The 17,820-nt window shown below is 46.3% G+C and overlaps 1 protein-coding gene across 1 annotated transcript in view; it reads right to left on the bottom strand.

Moving 5' to 3' along the window:
* Nucleotides 1-896: 896 nt before the first annotated feature.
* Nucleotides 897-17,820, bottom strand: part of LOC134342068 (NACHT, LRR and PYD domains-containing protein 3-like) — a 30,873-nt gene continuing 13,949 nt past the window's right edge. Inside the window, exons 4-13 of the mRNA XM_063039998.1 lie at nt 16,631-16,727; nt 13,546-14,121; nt 12,804-12,970; nt 9,702-9,873; nt 9,530-9,595; nt 4,330-6,061; nt 2,405-2,491; nt 2,079-2,249; nt 1,756-1,923; nt 897-1,591 (exon numbers count right to left, since the gene is read on the bottom strand). Of these exons, the coding sequence (XP_062896068.1) occupies nt 1,504-1,591; nt 1,756-1,923; nt 2,079-2,249; nt 2,405-2,491; nt 4,330-6,061; nt 9,530-9,595; nt 9,702-9,873; nt 12,804-12,970; nt 13,546-14,121; nt 16,631-16,640 (3,237 nt within the window). The 5' untranslated portion in view covers nt 16,641-16,727 and the 3' untranslated portion in view covers nt 897-1,503. The remainder of the gene's footprint in view (nt 1,592-1,755; nt 1,924-2,078; nt 2,250-2,404; nt 2,492-4,329; nt 6,062-9,529; nt 9,596-9,701; nt 9,874-12,803; nt 12,971-13,545; nt 14,122-16,630; nt 16,728-17,820) is intronic.

Here is a 17,820-nt window from a genome sequence, read left to right as displayed (position 1 = left end):
CACTATAGTGAGCGGGACCGAGGGAGAAAAAAGAGAGAGAAAAAAGGGGAAAATAATAAATAATAAATAAGGGATGGGGATACAAAGGGGAGGTGGGGCATTAACTGAAGTTAGAGAAGTCAATGTTCATGCCATCAGGTTGGAGGCTACCCAGACGGAATATAAGGTGTTGTTCCTCCAACCTGAATGTGGCTTCATCTTTACAGTACAGGAGGCCGTGGATAGACATGTCTGAATGGGAATCGGACGTGGAATTAAAATGTGTGACCACTGGGAGGTCCTGTTTTCTTTGGTGGACAGAGCATAGGTGTTCAGCGAAACGATCTCCCGGTCTGCGTTGGATCTCACCAATATATAGAATGCCGCACCGGACGCAGTATATCACACCAGCCGACTCACAGGAGAAGTGTCGCCTCACCTGGAAGGACTGTCTGGGGCCCTGAATGGTGGTAAGGGAGGAAGTGTAAGGGCATGTGTAGCACTTGTTCTGCTTACAAGGGTTAGTGCTGGGTAGGAGATCAGTGGGAAGGGATGGGGAGGACGAATGGACAAGGGAGTCGCTGGGATTGTGTGGTGGGACGGCGTGGAGGGAGCTTCATGCTGTGTCTGACCCCGGGAGTGTGTGATGGGACAGTCAGGGCACCAGACATATTTATTTATTATTTCCCTTTTTTCCCTCCCTCTGTCCCTCTGACTATACTGCTTGCCCATCCTCTGGGTTCCCCCCCTCCCCCTTTTCCTTCTCCCTGGGCCTCCTGTCCCATGATCCTCTCATATTCCTTTTACCAATCACCTGTCCAGCTCTTGGCTCCATCCCTCCCCCTCCTGTCTTCACCTATCATTTTGGATATCCCCCTCCCCCTCCCACTTTCAAATCTCTTGCTGCCTCTTCTTTCAGTTAGTCCTGACGAAGGGTCTCGGCCCTAAACGTCTACTGTACCTCTTCCTAGAGATGCTGCCTGGCCTGCTGCATTCACCAGCAACTTTGATGTGTGTTGCTTGAATTTCCAGCATCTGCAGATTTCTTCGAGTTTCCGATTATAAAATCACACTTGAGGGCCGTGACCGAGATCGCTGCAGATCCAGGGTCACTGTCCAGGTATTTGTCAATTTAACATCATTATATCGGCAAGATTGCCCAATGCACCGTCCTCAGCAAAGGGAGCAAAAGGATTCTCTCCAGGGACACAGTCTCCCTCGGCTTCCTCCCGTCTGTGTATTTTTTCCCGGGGTCTCATGTCGGGGAGTCTTGAACCCGCACATTTGGCGGAAGGTGCGAAGCTGGACAATAGGTGGAAATACATCACTGCAGGACCGCTTTCGATGTCACAGAGAGCGCGACTGGACCCAGTTCCGTGAGAACCGTTGGGAATTAAACCTGTCTGGCGGCCATTAAATGTAAGGGCGGGAGATAAAGGGGAGGACGGGGAGTTAAAGGGGAGGGCGGGGAATCGGCGAAAATGTCCCCATCCCGCGGGCGGGGATGTTCACACATTCAGATGTTCACAGGATCACTTTCAGTCCGGGTCTGAATACCCGCAGAGATCTCAGTTCCTTCATCCCGGTCTCACTGAACTGATTCCTGTACAGCCTGAAACAGATGGGAGAATAAAGATGAAATAAACGGATTACACAACAGTGTCAATAACAGGGGATTGGGGTTAATGTTCCAACAACACTCACAGACAAATATCACCAGAAAACCCGTGGATCCGCTGATATTTTATCACATTGAACATTAACACAAACACTCACCCGATCCACTGCAGACACAGGACGGTCTGTATGAGGCGGCGGAGAGCGGGGACAGATCGGTCTGTCAGCGAGTTTGATCCCAGGTTCAGTTCCGTCAGTGACAGGTTTGTACTGAGAGCGGAGACGAGATCCTCGACGCCAGAATCTGTGAGACCGACATCCCTCAGCCTGGAGATGAGAGAGAGTGAGGGTGAAGGACACAGAGAGACAGGAAATGGTACAAATCCCCAGTATTTTTCAGTAACACAATTACTGATCACATTAATGTTCAGTGTCAGACACCCAGTAACTGTAAACACAATCTCCCACAGTCTGGTACTTACCATAGTTTCTGTATTTTACACTCCGGGTTCCTCAGAGCCGCAGACACCAGTTTCACTCCTGAATCTCCCAGTTTATTATCATTCAGGTTCAGCACCATCAGTGATGGGTTTGTACTGAGACCGGAGACAAGATCCTCAGCACCAGAAACTGTGAGACCGACACTCCCCAGCCTGGAGATGAGAGGGAGTGAGAGTGAAGGACACAGAGAGACAGGAGACGGTACAAATCCCCAGTGTTTATCAGTAACACAATTACTGATCACATTAATGTTCAGTGTCAGACACCCAGTGACCGTAAACACAATCTTCCACAGTCTGGTACTTACTCCAGTTTCTGTATTTTACACTCCGGGTTCCTCAGAGCCGCAGACACCAGTTTCACTCCTGAATCTCCCAGTTTATTATCACTCAGTCTAAACACAAGCAGACAAATTGATGAACAAAGTGATTCAAACCGAGGGTCTGAGGGAATTTCTCTCACTCGGATATTCAGGAAACATTAAACCCTTCAGTAAATCACTGATCGGAGTTCCCATCACTGTCAATGTCCCTCACTGCCCAGCTCCAGGGTATTCACCGAATGTCAGTAATTTAGTCTGTCCGTGTGACCCTGTAAACTCCACATATTCTGTCTCATTCCCCGATGGTGAGAAAAGTGTTACTGACGTGAGAGGGCCGGGAGGGGCAGGGATGAAGGGGAGAAAGTCCCACAGTGAGGAAGATTTGTGAATGGGAAATGTCGATGGGAGATCGAGGAAATGATACCACCTGAGGAAAAGGATGGAAAGACAGAACCTGAAGGAGGAGGGGGGATGGGGATGAGAGATCCCACAGGAGGAAGGGGGATGGGGAAGAGAGATCCTACAGGAGGAAGGGGGATGGGGAAGAGAGATACCACAGCAGGAAGGGGGATGGGGAAGAGAGATCCCGCGGGAGGAAGGGGGATGGGGATGAGAGGTCCTACAGGAGGAAGGGGGATGGGGATGAGAGATCTCACAGGAGGAAGGGGGATGGGGAAGAGAGATACCACAGCAGGAAGGGGGATGGGAAAGAGAGATCCCGCAGGAGGAAGGGGGATGGGGATGAGAGATCCTACAGGAGGAAGGGGGATGGGGAAGAGAGATACCACAGCAGGAAGGGGGATGGGGAAGAGAGATACCACAGCAGGAAGGGGGATGGGGAAGAGAGATCCCGCGGGAGGAAGGGGGATGGGGATGAGAGGTCCTACAGGAGGAAGGGGGATGGGGATGAGAGATCTCACAGGAGGAAGGGGGATGGGGAAGAGAGATACCACAGCAGGAAGGGGGATGGGGAAGAGAGATCCCGCGGGAGGAAGGGGGATGGGGAAGAGAGATACCACAGCAGGAAGGGGAATGGGGAAGAGAGATCCCACGGGAGGAAGGGGGATGGGGATGAGAGATCCTACAGGAAGAAGGGGGATGGGGATGAGAGATCTCACAGGAGGAAGGGGGATGGGGAAGAGAGATACCACAGCAGGAGGGGGATGGGGAAGAGAGATCCCGCGGGAGGAAGGGGGATGGGGAAGAGAGATACCACAGCAGGAAGGGGGATGGGGAAGAGAGATCACACAGGAGGAAGGGGGATGGGGATGAGAGATCCTACAGGAGGAAGGGGGATGGGAATGAGAGATCTCACAGGAGGAAGGGGGATGGGGAAGAGAGATACCACAGCAGGAAGGGGGATGGGGAAGAGAGATCCCGCGGGAGGAAGGGGGATGGGGAAGAGAGATCCTACAGGAGGGAGGAGGACGGGGGACGGGGAAGAGAGATCCCACAGGAGGAAGGGGGATGGGGAAGAGAGATCCTACAGGAGGAAGGGGGACGGGGAAGAGAGATCCCACAGGAGGAAGGGAGTTGGGGAAGAGAGACCACACAAGAGGAAGAGGGGTGGGGAAAAGAGATATACAGGAGGAAGGGAGATGGGGAAGAGAGGTCCCTCTGGAGGAAGGGGGACGGGGAACAGATATCCCACAGGAGGAAGGGGGTTGGGGAAGAGAGTTCCCACAGGAAGAAGGGGGATAGGGAAGAGAGTTTCCACATGAGGAAGGGGGACAGGTAAGAGAAATCCGACAGGAAGAAGGATGGGGAAGAGATCAGACAGGAGGACGGGGGATGGCATTTGTCACAGTTCTTTACTATCTGATTTACTACAGTTTTCAACAAATTCCTTTACGTTGAAACAACACAATTGGACAGTTTCACAGTTCAGAGTGAGAGATAAAGGAAGTTACCTCAACTCTTGGCACTTGTGTAGCCCGGGTCCCAGCCGCTGGATTCCTTCACACTGAATGTGGCACCTTTCCAGGTTGAGGTGTTTTATTGTATCACAGAGTCCGATGACATGAGACAGGACCGCGCAGTCAATCGGGGTCAGTGTTATTTTACTGAATGAAAGATTTTTCACAGATCCTAATGCGGCCTGAGCCAGTCCACTATTCTGAGACTCAAACAGGTAGTGCAATGTGTTCAGGAGGCTCCTTTTACCAGCTTCACTCCCTGTGTTTTGACTCTGGCGTTTAACCTCCTCCTTCACCCAGTCAATCACCCGGCAGGTTGTTTGATGGGGAAATGGGCCCAGAAACTCCTCCAGGCCCCGAGCTGTCATTGGGGAGGAGAGACCAGCAACAAAACGGAGAAATATCTCAAATCGCCCATCTGTCGTGTTGTGGGCTTCAGTGAGGAATTTCAGGATATCCTCAGGATGTAGAGTCAGGAATTGTGCGACTGCAGCTACAAACTCTTGGATGGTGAGGTGTGGGAATGTGTACACCACGCTCCGGACAGAATCCTCTCTCTCCAAAACCTCCATCAGGAACCCGGACAGGAACCGGGAAGGCTGCAGATTGTACTTGATCAAATCTCCGTCTGTAAACACAATCTTCTTCTCGGACGCTCCTCTGAAGGCCATCTGACCGACCCTGAGTAACACATCACGGGGTCTCTCAATCTGACGGCCGTGGTTTTTCAGGATGTTGTAAATATAGTAGGAATACAGTTGGGTGATGGTCTTGGGAACTCGCTGCGGGTCCCTGACTCTTTGTGTGAAGAAGGGGCCCAGTGCCAGAGCGAGGATCCAGCAGTAGGAGGGGTTGTAGCTCATGGTGTACAGGATCTCGTTCTCCTTCACATGTTTGAAAACAGCTGCCGCCACTGTCTGATCTTCAAAATGCCTGATGAAATATTCCTTCCGTTCCTGACTAATAAATCCCAGGATTTCAGCCCAGACACTAATCTTCGCCTTTTCCATTAAATGTAACGCAGTGGGACGGGTGGTCACCAGCACTGAACACCCTGGGAGCAGTTTGTGCTGGATTAAACTGTACACAATGTCTGACACCTTGCACCGGAATTCAGGATCTGTGCACTGTGATTCCGTGTCTGTCCGACTGTCAGCAAAATGAATTGTGTCATTGAATTCATCCAAACCATCAAATATAAATAGCATTCCCTCTGGATTCTTCCACAGTGATTCCAGAACATTCCTCAGGTAAGGATAGAAAAATAGCACCAGGTTCGAGAGGTTGATTATACAATTAATGGAGTTTAAATCCCGGAATTTGAAACTGAAGACAAACTGGAATTGTTGGTATATTTTCCCCGTCGCCCAGTCATAAACAATCTTTTGTACCAGTGTTGTTTTCCCGATCCCTGGGACTCCGGCCACTGCTGCTGAACTCCCAGATTTGGATTTACTCCGGGAAAAGCTGCTCTGGAACAACTGATCAGTCCGGATTTTTTCCAGCTCTCTTCGCAGATGTTTTTCTCTCCACTCCTCGTGGTCTCTGCCTCTTGCCAGCAGCTCATGTTCCACCAGTCTCCGATCTCGAACAGTAGAAATGACTGTGAGCTCAGCGTATCGATCAACCAGCTGGAAAACCTTCACCTTCTCCCTCATCAGGATCGTGTTCACTCTCAGTGTTTCCGTTTGTACTCGCAGAGTCTCCTTGTGTTTCTGTTGAACATCTTCCATGGGAACGGAGAACATAGTCAAAATGTTAAATAACTCAACTGACAAAGAACTTTATAACTGCATTTCAACATTCAATGTTTGAGATTACATGAATAAATTCAATGCTTCCATGGATATTAGGACAGAAAGTAAAATTCTGTTCACAGACAGCGGAATTAACAGCGATGAATGTCCCAGAAAATGTCCAATCGTCATATTCTGGTACTAATTACTTGTGAAGATGAACATTTCTCTGATATCCTATTGCAATCCTGACTGCACTTCCATTATGATATTTCACTATATTTAAAGCATTGTTTGCATCATTAACAGAAGATGCTAATGTTGATTTGGTGTGGAAATATGGAGAGCAGGACACTGTGCATGTTGGCATTTCTACACTCTGGGGAGTCACAGCTGTCCACTGCTCTTGTATCAAAACAGGAGCAGAATAAGCGGGTAATTCTCAAGTTGGGCAGCATCTGGGGGAGAATCACAGTGAAGTTGCGGATCGGTAACCCATCGGAATGACAAGAAAGACAGCGAGTAGTTTTCCGTTTTAGAGATGGAGGAGCGATGGAAAGACAGAATCCCCGTGAATGGGAGAGACCGCAAGCGTCTCAGTGTGCCGTGCTTGTGGGATAAATTTTGGCAAATGCTGCCGATCAGTTTAGCACTGGAGTGTGGGTTGCTGTCTTATGAGGCCTCCGTCTGTCAGAGTCGACCGGTGATGTCCTGCCCCCGCAAGCCAGGACACTACGATATGGAGAGGAAGCTTTGCCGATGTAGCAAGTTCCCTCTCTCCATGCATCTGATGAACACAAAGGAACGGCAGAGACTGACACAGTTGGCACCAGGCGTGTCGCAGGATATGCCAGTCTGCGTTGAACACCATTTAAGACTGCCTTAGGGGCTCCAGGTCAAGAATTTTCCCATTGGGTTTACTCCCAAACTCTTCCCCATGAGGGGTACAGTTGCAAGGCAGTGGAGTTTTGAGGTCAGAGTTTTCCTGCTCCTGGGTGAGCTGCCAATCACGGCTGATGAACCCCATCTGCCCAAAGCGACTGGTTATAAGGCACCAGTATCCCGCCTTTGCCCCTTCTCCTGTCTGAAGAAACGCTTCCACCGGGCTTAGTGGCTAAACCATACGTGAAGGCCAGGAGCTGGACTCGGTTGTCAGAGGCTATTTTAGACTCACGCCACTGGGAGCATTTAATAGGTTGTGACAGTTCATCCCCACTACCAACCCTGGGTATAACAATCTTAAGGGACCAAGGGGCGCTGTATTATTGACAACAATAAATCAATAAATTGGTTTATTATTATTACATGCACCACGGTAAAATGGAAAACTTTTCTGCATGAGATCCAAATAGATCATTACATCACATCGGTGCAATGAGGTCGGACAAGGAAAAATGGAACAGAATAGTTCAGGGAAACAGTGTTTCAGTTACCGAGAAAATGCAGTGCAGGCAGACAGTAAGGTAGAAGGACAAAGGATCATTGGGAGGTCAGGGTTTTGTTTTTGTGAACTGTGGAATTCAACACCTAAAACTACAGTACTGTGCAGAAGTCTGAGGTGTATAATATGACTGGCAACATTTTGTCTTTTATTTTCTAGTTTGCACTTTATCCCATTGTGATGCGGTTTGAACGCCATCGTCTGGATGAAAGGTGCTTTATAATTAAGTTATTATTATTATTTTTATGTTCTTAGCCTAAACTGGTAAAACTTAAGATACGGGCATAGCCAATCACACTCATGTCTGAATTGATACGAAATTTCAGATTATTCTCGTGCATTTTCTAAGATTTACACAAGTATTGCTGTGTGGGCCTAATTTATTAATACTATTGTGTAAAGCCTTTGGGATGATACCAATTATCGATATTACGATTGGGATAATGAATACCCTGTTCATGTTCCATGGTCTTTCAATCTCCCCTTTTAATTCGCAAATTTTTGGTGTTTTTCACTAATTGATTTCGGTATGTTGAGTATGTTTGGGATGGCTATATTTATTAAGTTTTTTTTTGCTTGTTTATCCTGGAAAATTATATCCGAACGGTTATCGTGGATTATTCTATATGAAGTAATGATGGGTCACAGTATGATATGAAGGACTCTAACTCTAAAAGTGGAGCAGGCTTGTACTTGTAGTAAGTTATGGTGTTTTTCATCAGTTGTAGTTCAAGCAAGATTTTTGTGAATGTTGTCCACCACTTGATTGTGCTGGTGCCAGTAATGAGATTCAGTTAAACCACTGCAGGATCCTGTAAAGTGTTGGATTGTTTTCTGTTTCTTCTCGTAAATTTCAGCATTTATTGTTTTGAACCCATTGGTCTTTTATTCTGTATTATTGATAACTACACGTGTTAACCACCTGGTCCTGTATTGCTACAATGATCTCTTCAGTTTCTGGGAAGAGGTCTCCAACTCTGAGCCAGGGGCTCGATGCTTCCTTGTCGACATCTAGTCGGCTCAGATCGTGTGGATTCTTCCACTGGGGAGTCAGACTCTTCCATTGGGTAACGTTTTCTACTATTATGATAGTTTCTTCATTGTTATGGGTTATGCTTTCATTTCCGTTCAGTGATGTGTTCACCAGGATGTTGCCTGGATTCGGTGGCATGTGCTACAAGTAGAGGTTTGATAAACTGGGTTTGTTTACTCTGGAGTTAGAATAGAGATCTGACAGAGCTGTACAAGTTTGAGAGATAAGATTTGGGTCGACAGCCTGTATTTTGTTTGTTATTTTTTTACATAAGACTGGTGTCTAATATCAGAGGGCATTTGGTTAAGGTGAGATGTGGTAAATTTACAGCAATTGTGGGTGTTTTTTTTCATAGAGTTCTGGTACCTGGAATTTACTATCTGAGTGATGTCGAAGGCAACTATGTTATAGATGCTCCTCGTTATACATGAATGTGCAGGAAATGCAAGGGTAGAGTCAATAATATAAGAAAGGATACCAAATTATATTTTTTTAACTCTTCCAGATGTATAAAGAGTAAAAAAAAAGGGAGAGGGTCGATATCGGACCGCTGAAAAATGATGTTGTAGCTGCAGTAACAGGTGAAAAGGAAATGCCAGACAAACTCTGTGGAAGTCACTAACGGAATTACAAAAAGTAATGAACATCAGCGAACAGAATTGTGTGTAGTGCGATGACAAAGGAAAAGGGGCTTGGAAGATGGAAGGTCTGAAGATAGAAAAGTCACCTGGACTGGGTCATACAGTGTATCAGGAGCCTGCCTGGGGTGTGTGGGCATTCCCAGAGCATTAGGACCTGGAGTGAAGGCTTCAGCAGAACCAACAGATGGATTAATAGAAAAATAAAATGTAGAATATTCAGGCTGCAAAGAGAGATACTTTGAATTGTTACTTCAATCCAGAGATCAGCGAATGGCTAATGGCGAATTTTGATTCCCAGACTAACACTTGAGGTGTGGTTTGAGCTGAGCATTTCATCACTCACCTATCAGTTCAGTGGGTAATTCAGATAACCCTTGGGTGATGTTCATATATTCCTGTGGATCAGGACCTGTTTAAATATAGAAAGAATCCATGGAAACAGAGCTAAAATAATTAAAATAACTAAAATGTTTATTTCAATGTGCCTTTGTGTTTCGTGCATGCTTTTAACGTACCAAGTTCCTGTATTTCCCTCAGTATTCTGTCCAATTTCAGTAACTCAGTCCTCCATGTCACAAAGGATTCCCACATCGCCCTCCGGGCCTGGGAGCCTTTACCCATCACCAAACTGAGGAAGAGTCTGGAACTCTCTGTCCGGTTTCCCTTCTCTGTCAGTTCGGTGACTTTCTAGAAAAGGAAAGTAATAAATTTACTGTGGAGCAGACAGACAGACATGGAGAATGTGCAGGAAAATATCTGTTCATGGTCCCAGTAGCTTCAGAATTGATGCAGTCACTGGGCTGCTGTCTGATCGTCCCTGGGTTCAGTCATTAACAGAGAAACAGTAACTGAGGGAAATTCTAAATCAATATTGTGAAAGAATAAGGATTTACTGACACCCTGCAGTATATTCAACGTGATTAATTTACTTATCCATCAATGTGTAACATTACATCAAAAAGATGTGACAAGAAGAACGGAAGAGGGGGAGAGCGAGGGAGCAAAAAATGGATGGTGGGCATCACTGAATCGTGGCTGAAAGAAGATCATATTTGTGTGCTCACATCCAAGGATAAATATTTAATCGAAAGGAGAGGCAGGTGGGTGAAGGGTTGGGTTGACTCTGTTGTCATTAAAAAAATGGAAAGTCCTTCTAAAGATGTGACAGCAGATTTTATGGTGTAGCTGTTAAGATACCTTGTAGGAAAAGTAACCCTGATCGAACAGTAACCAGGATGTGGGATACACATTCCAGTGGGAGAGAGAAGAGGCATGTAAAGAGGTCAATGTTAAAATAGTCATGGGGAATTTCAATATGCAGGTAGCTTTGGAAAATCAGGTCGGTGCTGAATCCCAAGTGAGGGAATTTATAGAATGCCTATGAGATGGCTTTTGAGAGAAGCCTATGGTTGAGCCCACTATAGGAAAGGCGGATCTGGATTCGATGTTGTGTATTGCACCAGATTTGATTGGGGAGCTTAAGGTAAATAAACCCTTCAGAGGCAGTGATCATAAAACAGCAGAGCAGACACTGCAGTTTGAGAGGGAGAAGGTAAAAGTTAGATGTATCAGTATTACACTGGAATAAAGGAATTACAGATGAATGAGAGAGGAGCTGGGCAAAAATAAATTGGAAGAGGACATTAGCAGAGGCAACAGCAAAGCAGGAATAGATGAAGATTCTGAGAGCAACTCAGAAGGCGCAGGTAGAGGTAGATAATCCCAAATATGAAGAATTATTCCAAAGGGAGGATGATCAACCGTGGCTGACGAGGAAGTCAATGCAGCACAAAAGCAAAGGAGAGGGCGTAGAGTATAGCAAAATATAGTGGAAAGCTGGAGGACTGGGAAGCTTTTACTAACCAGCAAAAAGCAACTAAAAAGCCATAAGTAGAGAGAATATGAAATATGAAGGGGTGCTGGCTAATAATGTAAAATAGCTTACCAAAAGGTTCTTTTGATTATATATGTCCTTTTAGGACAACCTATTGATTTTTGATGTCATGCGATATCAGCTTTGTGCGTGGTAGTTCATGTCTAACCAATCTGAATGTTGAACCAGGAAGTTACCGGGAAAGTTGATGAATGGAAGGAAGTGGCTGTTGTCTGCATGGACTTTAGCACGACATTTGACAAGGTACCGCAAAGGAGGGTGGTCAAGAAAGTGCAGTTGCTCAGCAGTCAAGGTAAACTAGTAATTTGGATTAGACAATGGCTTTTTGGAAGAAGACAGAGAGTGGTTATAGACTGTTGAATCTCTGACTGGGAATTTGTAATATGTGCTGTGCCACAGGGATCGGTGCTGGATCCGATGTTGTTTGTCATCTACATCAACGATCTGGATGAAAATGTGGTTAAATTGGATCAGCGAATTTGCGGATGACGCCAAGAGTGGGGACGTCTAGTGGAGAGTGAGGAAGGCTACCAAAGCTTGCACTGGTGTCTAAACCAGCCGTGAAATGGGCTGAAAAAATGGCGGATGCAATTTAATGCAGACAAGTGCGACATGTTGCACTTTGGAAGGACCAAGCAGGGTCGAACTTATACAGTGACCGGTAGGGCCTAGGGGTGTGGTAGAACAAAGTGATCTGAGAGAACAGGTCCATAATCATTAAAAGTGGCAGCAAAGGTTGATAGATCGGAAAGAAGGTATTTGGCACAATAGGCAGGAGGTGAGATATGATGTTAAATGTGTATAAAACGTTGATGAGGCCTAGTTTTCAGTACTGTGTGCAGATCCGATCACCTACTTAGAGGACAGATGTAAAGAAGGTTGGTAGAGTACAGAGAAAATTTACAAGGATGTTGCCGGGACTGGAGGACCTGAGGTATAAGGAAAGACTGAACAGGTTAGGACTTTATGCCTTGGAACGCAGAAGATTAAAGGGTGATTTGATAGAGGTACAGAAAATTATGAGGTGTATAGACAGGGTAAATGAGGGGAAACTCTTCACTCAGAGGGTGGTGAGAGTGTGGAACGGGCTAGCAGTGCGAGTGGTACAAGCGGTACAAGAGAAGTCTGGATAGATTCATGAATGGTAAGGGTATAGAGCACCAGGGCCCAGTGCAGGTCAATGGGAATAGGCAGTTGCAGTAGGCTGGCATGGAATAGATGGGCCAAAGGGCCTGTTTCTGTGCTGTACTTTTCTATGACTATGACAATCAGCCACTCTGTTAGGGAACTCAGATGGAGACCAGACCAGCTGTGTCCTGCAGGTTTCCCTCCCTCAAGTACCGCAGTGAAGCCAGTTGTCCCAATTTACAATCTGACAGTTTAATATTCACCCTGGATTAATGAACTGGGGTGAATTTGACCGACGGTCCTGATAAGATGCAGAATTAGTTTTAGACTGAATGTCTGTTCAACGGTCTAGATATGCAGACACTGCTCTTATATCACACTGATAAATACAGCAGGTGTGAGAGGAAAAGGTGATGCTGAACCTGTAGCTCCCAGTGCTCCCCACCTTAACAGCTGAGAGCAGATCTGCTGGAGACAAGTCAGAGATCAAAGTCTCCATTGTCATGTTGACCTCCTAGAACTTGCAGCATATTAATATTGATCACTATTCCCTCTGATACCAGCAGTTCTGTGACAATAGACTAAATTCACTCACCTCATTTTCTTCTCTACTGAAATGTCCCTCCTTTGTCAACATGCAACCGAGTCTTTCAACCTTTTCTTCAATTGCTTGTTTGAGTCTGTCCCAGTAGAAATTTGTCAGTTGGTACAGTCGATATTCCTCCCCCTCTGCCAGGAGGTCAGAGATTGTAAATTCTGGCTCTGCAAATATAAAAAGAGAATGTAGTCACAAACTCAAATATCCCACGTCTCCACAGGTCTCACGGAACTCAACAATCAATGATGTCTTGAACCTCAGTGTTCGTCTGTCTTCAGCTGGAAACATGGTTTTTGTCCTAATCTCCAACACTGTCCTTAAAACCGACCCATCAATGCGCTGGGCACGACGTTACCAGAAGGACCACATTTACTAGAAACCTGTTTCTCCCACCGTCCCACCCACTCACCTATTGCAGTTTAAGATGGGCAATAAATGTTGGGACTGTCAAGGACAGTCGCTTCCCAGAGATACTCTTTACTTCCTGACGAATACATTTCCCACAACTCATATCCTGGAAATACTCTCTTATCCGGACAGCTGCATTTCCTCTAATACACATCCTGGAAATCCTCAGAGCAGGTGGTATATTTCCTGTAGCGGGTTAACGGGTGCCCCACTACACAACATGCACCACATCCACACATTTCCCCTCTCTGACCAACCCTCCAACAAGGAATCACATTTACCCACCTTCCTGCCTCATTCTGCGAACACATCACCCTCATATTTCACTCACCTGCTCCTTGTTGGGGACTTGACAATTCCGTGTTCAATGAGCTTTCGTGCTCACAGGCAGTTGCCTCACTTGTACCGGTTCCAGGGTCCTGATCAGTGTCTCTGACGTCACTGTCTCTGGGCTGACAGACAGTCGCCTCACTTGTACCGGTTCCAGGGTCCTGATCAGTGTCTCTGACGTCACTGTCTCTGGGCTGACAGACAGTCGCCTCACTTGTGCTGGTCCCAGGGTCCTGATCAGTGTCTCTGACGTCACTGTCTCTGGGCTGACAGACAGTCGCCTCACTTGTACCGGTTCCAGGGTCCTGATCAGTGTCTCTGACGTCACTGTCTCTGGGCTGACAGACAGTCGCCTCACTTGTGCTGGTCCCAGGGTCCTGATCAGTGTCTCTGACGTCACTGTCTCTGGGCTGAACTTGCTCCACTTCCGCTGCGGCCGGACCGCATTCCATTGGGACATTGCTCTCAATCTGACCCTGCTTTGGGACCTTGCTTCCCATGTCCCGATCATCTTCCCTCGATGAGTTGACTGGTAACAACCTCTTGAGAATTTTCTGTACCCGATTTAATTTCCAACCTGAAAGAAATGATGAATAGCAGGTTTAGTGTGATTTATACTCGAACAAGGATTCACAATGGGTGTCTGCAATGGAGCCAAGACTCTGGCTGACCAGTTTTGGAGTGGGACTGTGCTGGTGTATGTGAACCACACTTCCTGCTAGGTGACCATCACAATAAGCCGGTGTCTGGACACATCCACTCCCAGAAAAGGAACTGGATAGACACAGTAATACTGATCACCGACTACGCATTAGTTGAACACACTGATAACCAGCGGTTATTAATGTAAAGGCATCAGGTGATACCAGGAATTATCACTGGGATTATTTTCCACAAACATAAATTTCCCTGGGTCACAAACTGTCCAGTCACCTGTATCACTCACAGAGAAGCCACTGGATTACTCATGGTCCGATCCTCTAGATCACACGTTCTCCGTTTGCTTTGTCACAAAATGTCCAGTCCCCTGGGTCACAGACTGACCATTGCCTTGAGACGAACAATATCCAGTCCCCTGCGTTACAGGCCGACCATAACTTTGCAGCCCATGATGCCTGGTCCCCTGGGTCCTATCCCGTCTCCTGGAGGATGATCGTCATGTAACAACTGTACAAGTCATTGGCAAAGGGAGAGTCTTGCGTGCATTTCTAGTAGTTAAACTTAAAGACTCACTGAGAGAGCTTTGCAGTTGCTAATCTATAGGATGGATGTGATTCTGCTGGAAAGCGTCTGGAGGAGATTGACAAGTACGTTACTGGATGGGACTGTTTGGTTTTTGTGTTATATTGTACGGCTGGGATAGTTTGCCCTGGATCATGGGAGGTTGAGGGGCGACCTTACACACGTACAAAAAATAATCAGGGATGCAGATAGGGTAGATGGTCACAGTCTTTTTTTCCCAGGGCAGGGGAGTCTGAGACTTACACATGTACATAAAATAATCAGGGGTGTAGATAGGGTAAATGGTCACAGTGTTTTTGCCAGGTTAGGGAGTCTGAGACTCAAGAGCAGAAACTCAAAAGGGACTGAAGGGGCAGGTGATGGGTATAAATTACAAACGTACATGCAGCCAGACTGTGAACACAAATAAAATTACAAAGTTGAGAAGATGTGAGCAGGAAAAAGGATAGAAGAAGTCTGGAAGGGAAATCTGGGAAAAGCTGCTGGGAAATCGGACAAGCCCAGAGACACTTAGACCAGCATGAATTAGTTGGGCCTGGAATCACAGAGTTGAGCTCAATCACAATGCCCACCGGAGACAGAGACAGTTGGTCACTGGTTACACCGGGTCTCCCATCAGAGACACTGGGAATTTAAATTCAGGTAGCAGATCATCTCAAGAGGGAAATATTGAGAACTCACGTTCACCATTTGGCCACAGACCAGACATGGACTGGGGTATTAAATCAGAATTGGAATCAGGTTTATTATCATTGGCATCTGACTTGAAATGTGTTAACTTAGCACCAGCAGTTCAATGCAATTCATAATCTACCAGGGAACAAATAATAATAAATAAAATAACAATAATCATCATCATAAACAAGTAAAGCAATTACGAATATTGAATAGTTTTTAATAAAACTTGCAAAATCAGAAATACTGTAAAAAGTGATGTAGTGTCCAAAGATTCAATGTCCATCTAAAAATCGGATGGCAGAGGGGAGGAAGCTGTTCCTGAATCGCTGAGTGTGTGCCTTCAGGCTTCTGTACCTGCTTTCTGATGGTAACAGTGAGAAAAAGGCATACCCTGGGTGCTGGAGGTCTTTAATAATGGACGCTGCCTCTCTGAGACACCTTTCCCCAAAGATGTCCTGGGTACTTTGTAGGCTAGAACCCAAGATGGGGCTGACTAGATTTACAACCTTCAGCAGCTTCTTCCAGTCCTGTGCAGTAGCCCCTCCATACCAGACAGTGATGCACCAAAGCAGACCACAAGTTTATCTAAAATGAATTGTCTCCTGATCCTTCGCCATTTCCAAGGCTGGCAATGTTCTCAGCTCGGTTTCAGAAAACAGAGTCTTCTTTCCGCATCGAGGGGGGAGTTGATAGCTGCCCTGCCAAGACCTGAAATGTTGTATTATCACACAATCTCTGAAATCCCGGAAATGCTCTTATCACCTGTTTCTGAATTTTACAAATAAAAGTTGGAGATGTCTTTCACCTCTAAACAGGCTCGGATGTACAACAAACCCTGAACCCTGGACTTTTACATAACAAACAACTCCGCTGTCACATTCCCGTTTGTGTTTCACTCTCAACCTGCTGATTCAGGGTCTCCGGCTCCTTTCACTCAGGTGATGTTTTGCCTGGTGAGCGAAGTCATTCGACCATTACTGGTGTCAGGTTCCTGTGCTGGAACTGTTAGACTGATCGATTGCACAAAGCCAATTTACCAGTTGGATCAATGACACTGCTTGGTTAAACTTTTCTCTGCCCTATTAGCGCCTGTGTAAATTTCTTCATCTGAACTATTGTGCACCAACAGGGCAGAAGTTTAATTATAAAGATCCCAGTGAACATACCTGTAGCCATTCTGATTCTGACTGATGATTGTTGATTGCCGTCGTCTTGTTTACACTTTGGTCGCAGTGCAGGACAGCTCCACCTGCTGGTGATGCCCTGAATTACACAACAAGCAGACAGTGAGTCAGACAGAGTTGGGTTGCTTTGCAAATGTGACAGTATCGCCATCCCCTGTATCAGAGCAGCAGTTCCCTTAGAGACCAAGCATTCTCTGATAACATCAACTCCCACACCACATCTGTATGTCTGTCCAGTGATATCTGGCACATCTACTGATAGAGTCACAGAGCAACAGATCACAGACACAGACCCTTCAGCACAATGAGACAATGCTGACCACAGTGCCCACAGAGATGGTCCCAATTTCCTGTGTTGGGCCAATTTCACTCTTGGCCTCTTCATTCCAACTTCACATCCCAACCGCTTCCAGAATTATACAATTGTGCTGCCTCATCCACTTCCTCTGGCAGGTCCCTCCACATCATCACCAAACTCTGCGTGAAACCGTTGCTGCTCGTGTTGGTTTTACAATCTACTTGCCACTCCTCTGCCCACTTAGATCCCCTATAAGCTACGATATGCTTCACCGTGAGTACAATCCACTAATTTTGTGTCATCCACGAACTTACTGGGCAAGCCTTGTGCACTTGCATTCAAATCATTGCTATCACATAACGAATATCAAATGTCCCAACTTGTAGCTTTGCGGTTCACCACGAGTTACCCGCCTCCATTCTGAGGAGAAGCCTTCAACCACCACTCTTTGCTTGCTACCTTCAAGGCAATTTTTAAATCCATCTAACTTTCTCTCTCTGTACCACATGGGACCTTATCTTCCAGACCAAGCTGTCATGAGGCATCTTGTCAAAGGCTTTACTGTAGTTCAATGTACAACATCCTCTTACCCACCCTCATTGACAATCATCTTCAAAACCTTAAACAGTATTGTTCAACACAAATTTCCATGCAGTGTCAAGGTGACTCCTGATCAGTCTCTGTCGATCCAAATGCCAAGTGTTGGTAGATATTCTGTGTGTGACTGGTCCATATTGTGGAAAATTATCTCCGGCACCTCTACTTCCATTTTCTCCACTCTCCATCAAAAAGCCAAAATGGCAACCCGTAATAAGATTATGCTTCTCCAATTGCTGCCCCAAGTATCCGTTCCAAGTGTTGCCCCCCCCACCGA

Source organism: Mobula hypostoma, unplaced genomic scaffold (genome assembly GCF_963921235.1).
Source record: "Mobula hypostoma unplaced genomic scaffold, sMobHyp1.1 scaffold_51, whole genome shotgun sequence".
NCBI lineage: Eukaryota > Metazoa > Chordata > Chondrichthyes > Myliobatiformes > Myliobatidae > Mobula > Mobula hypostoma.
Note: the sequence above shows the minus strand (reverse complement) of the source record. Positions and strands in the feature narration are given on the sequence as shown.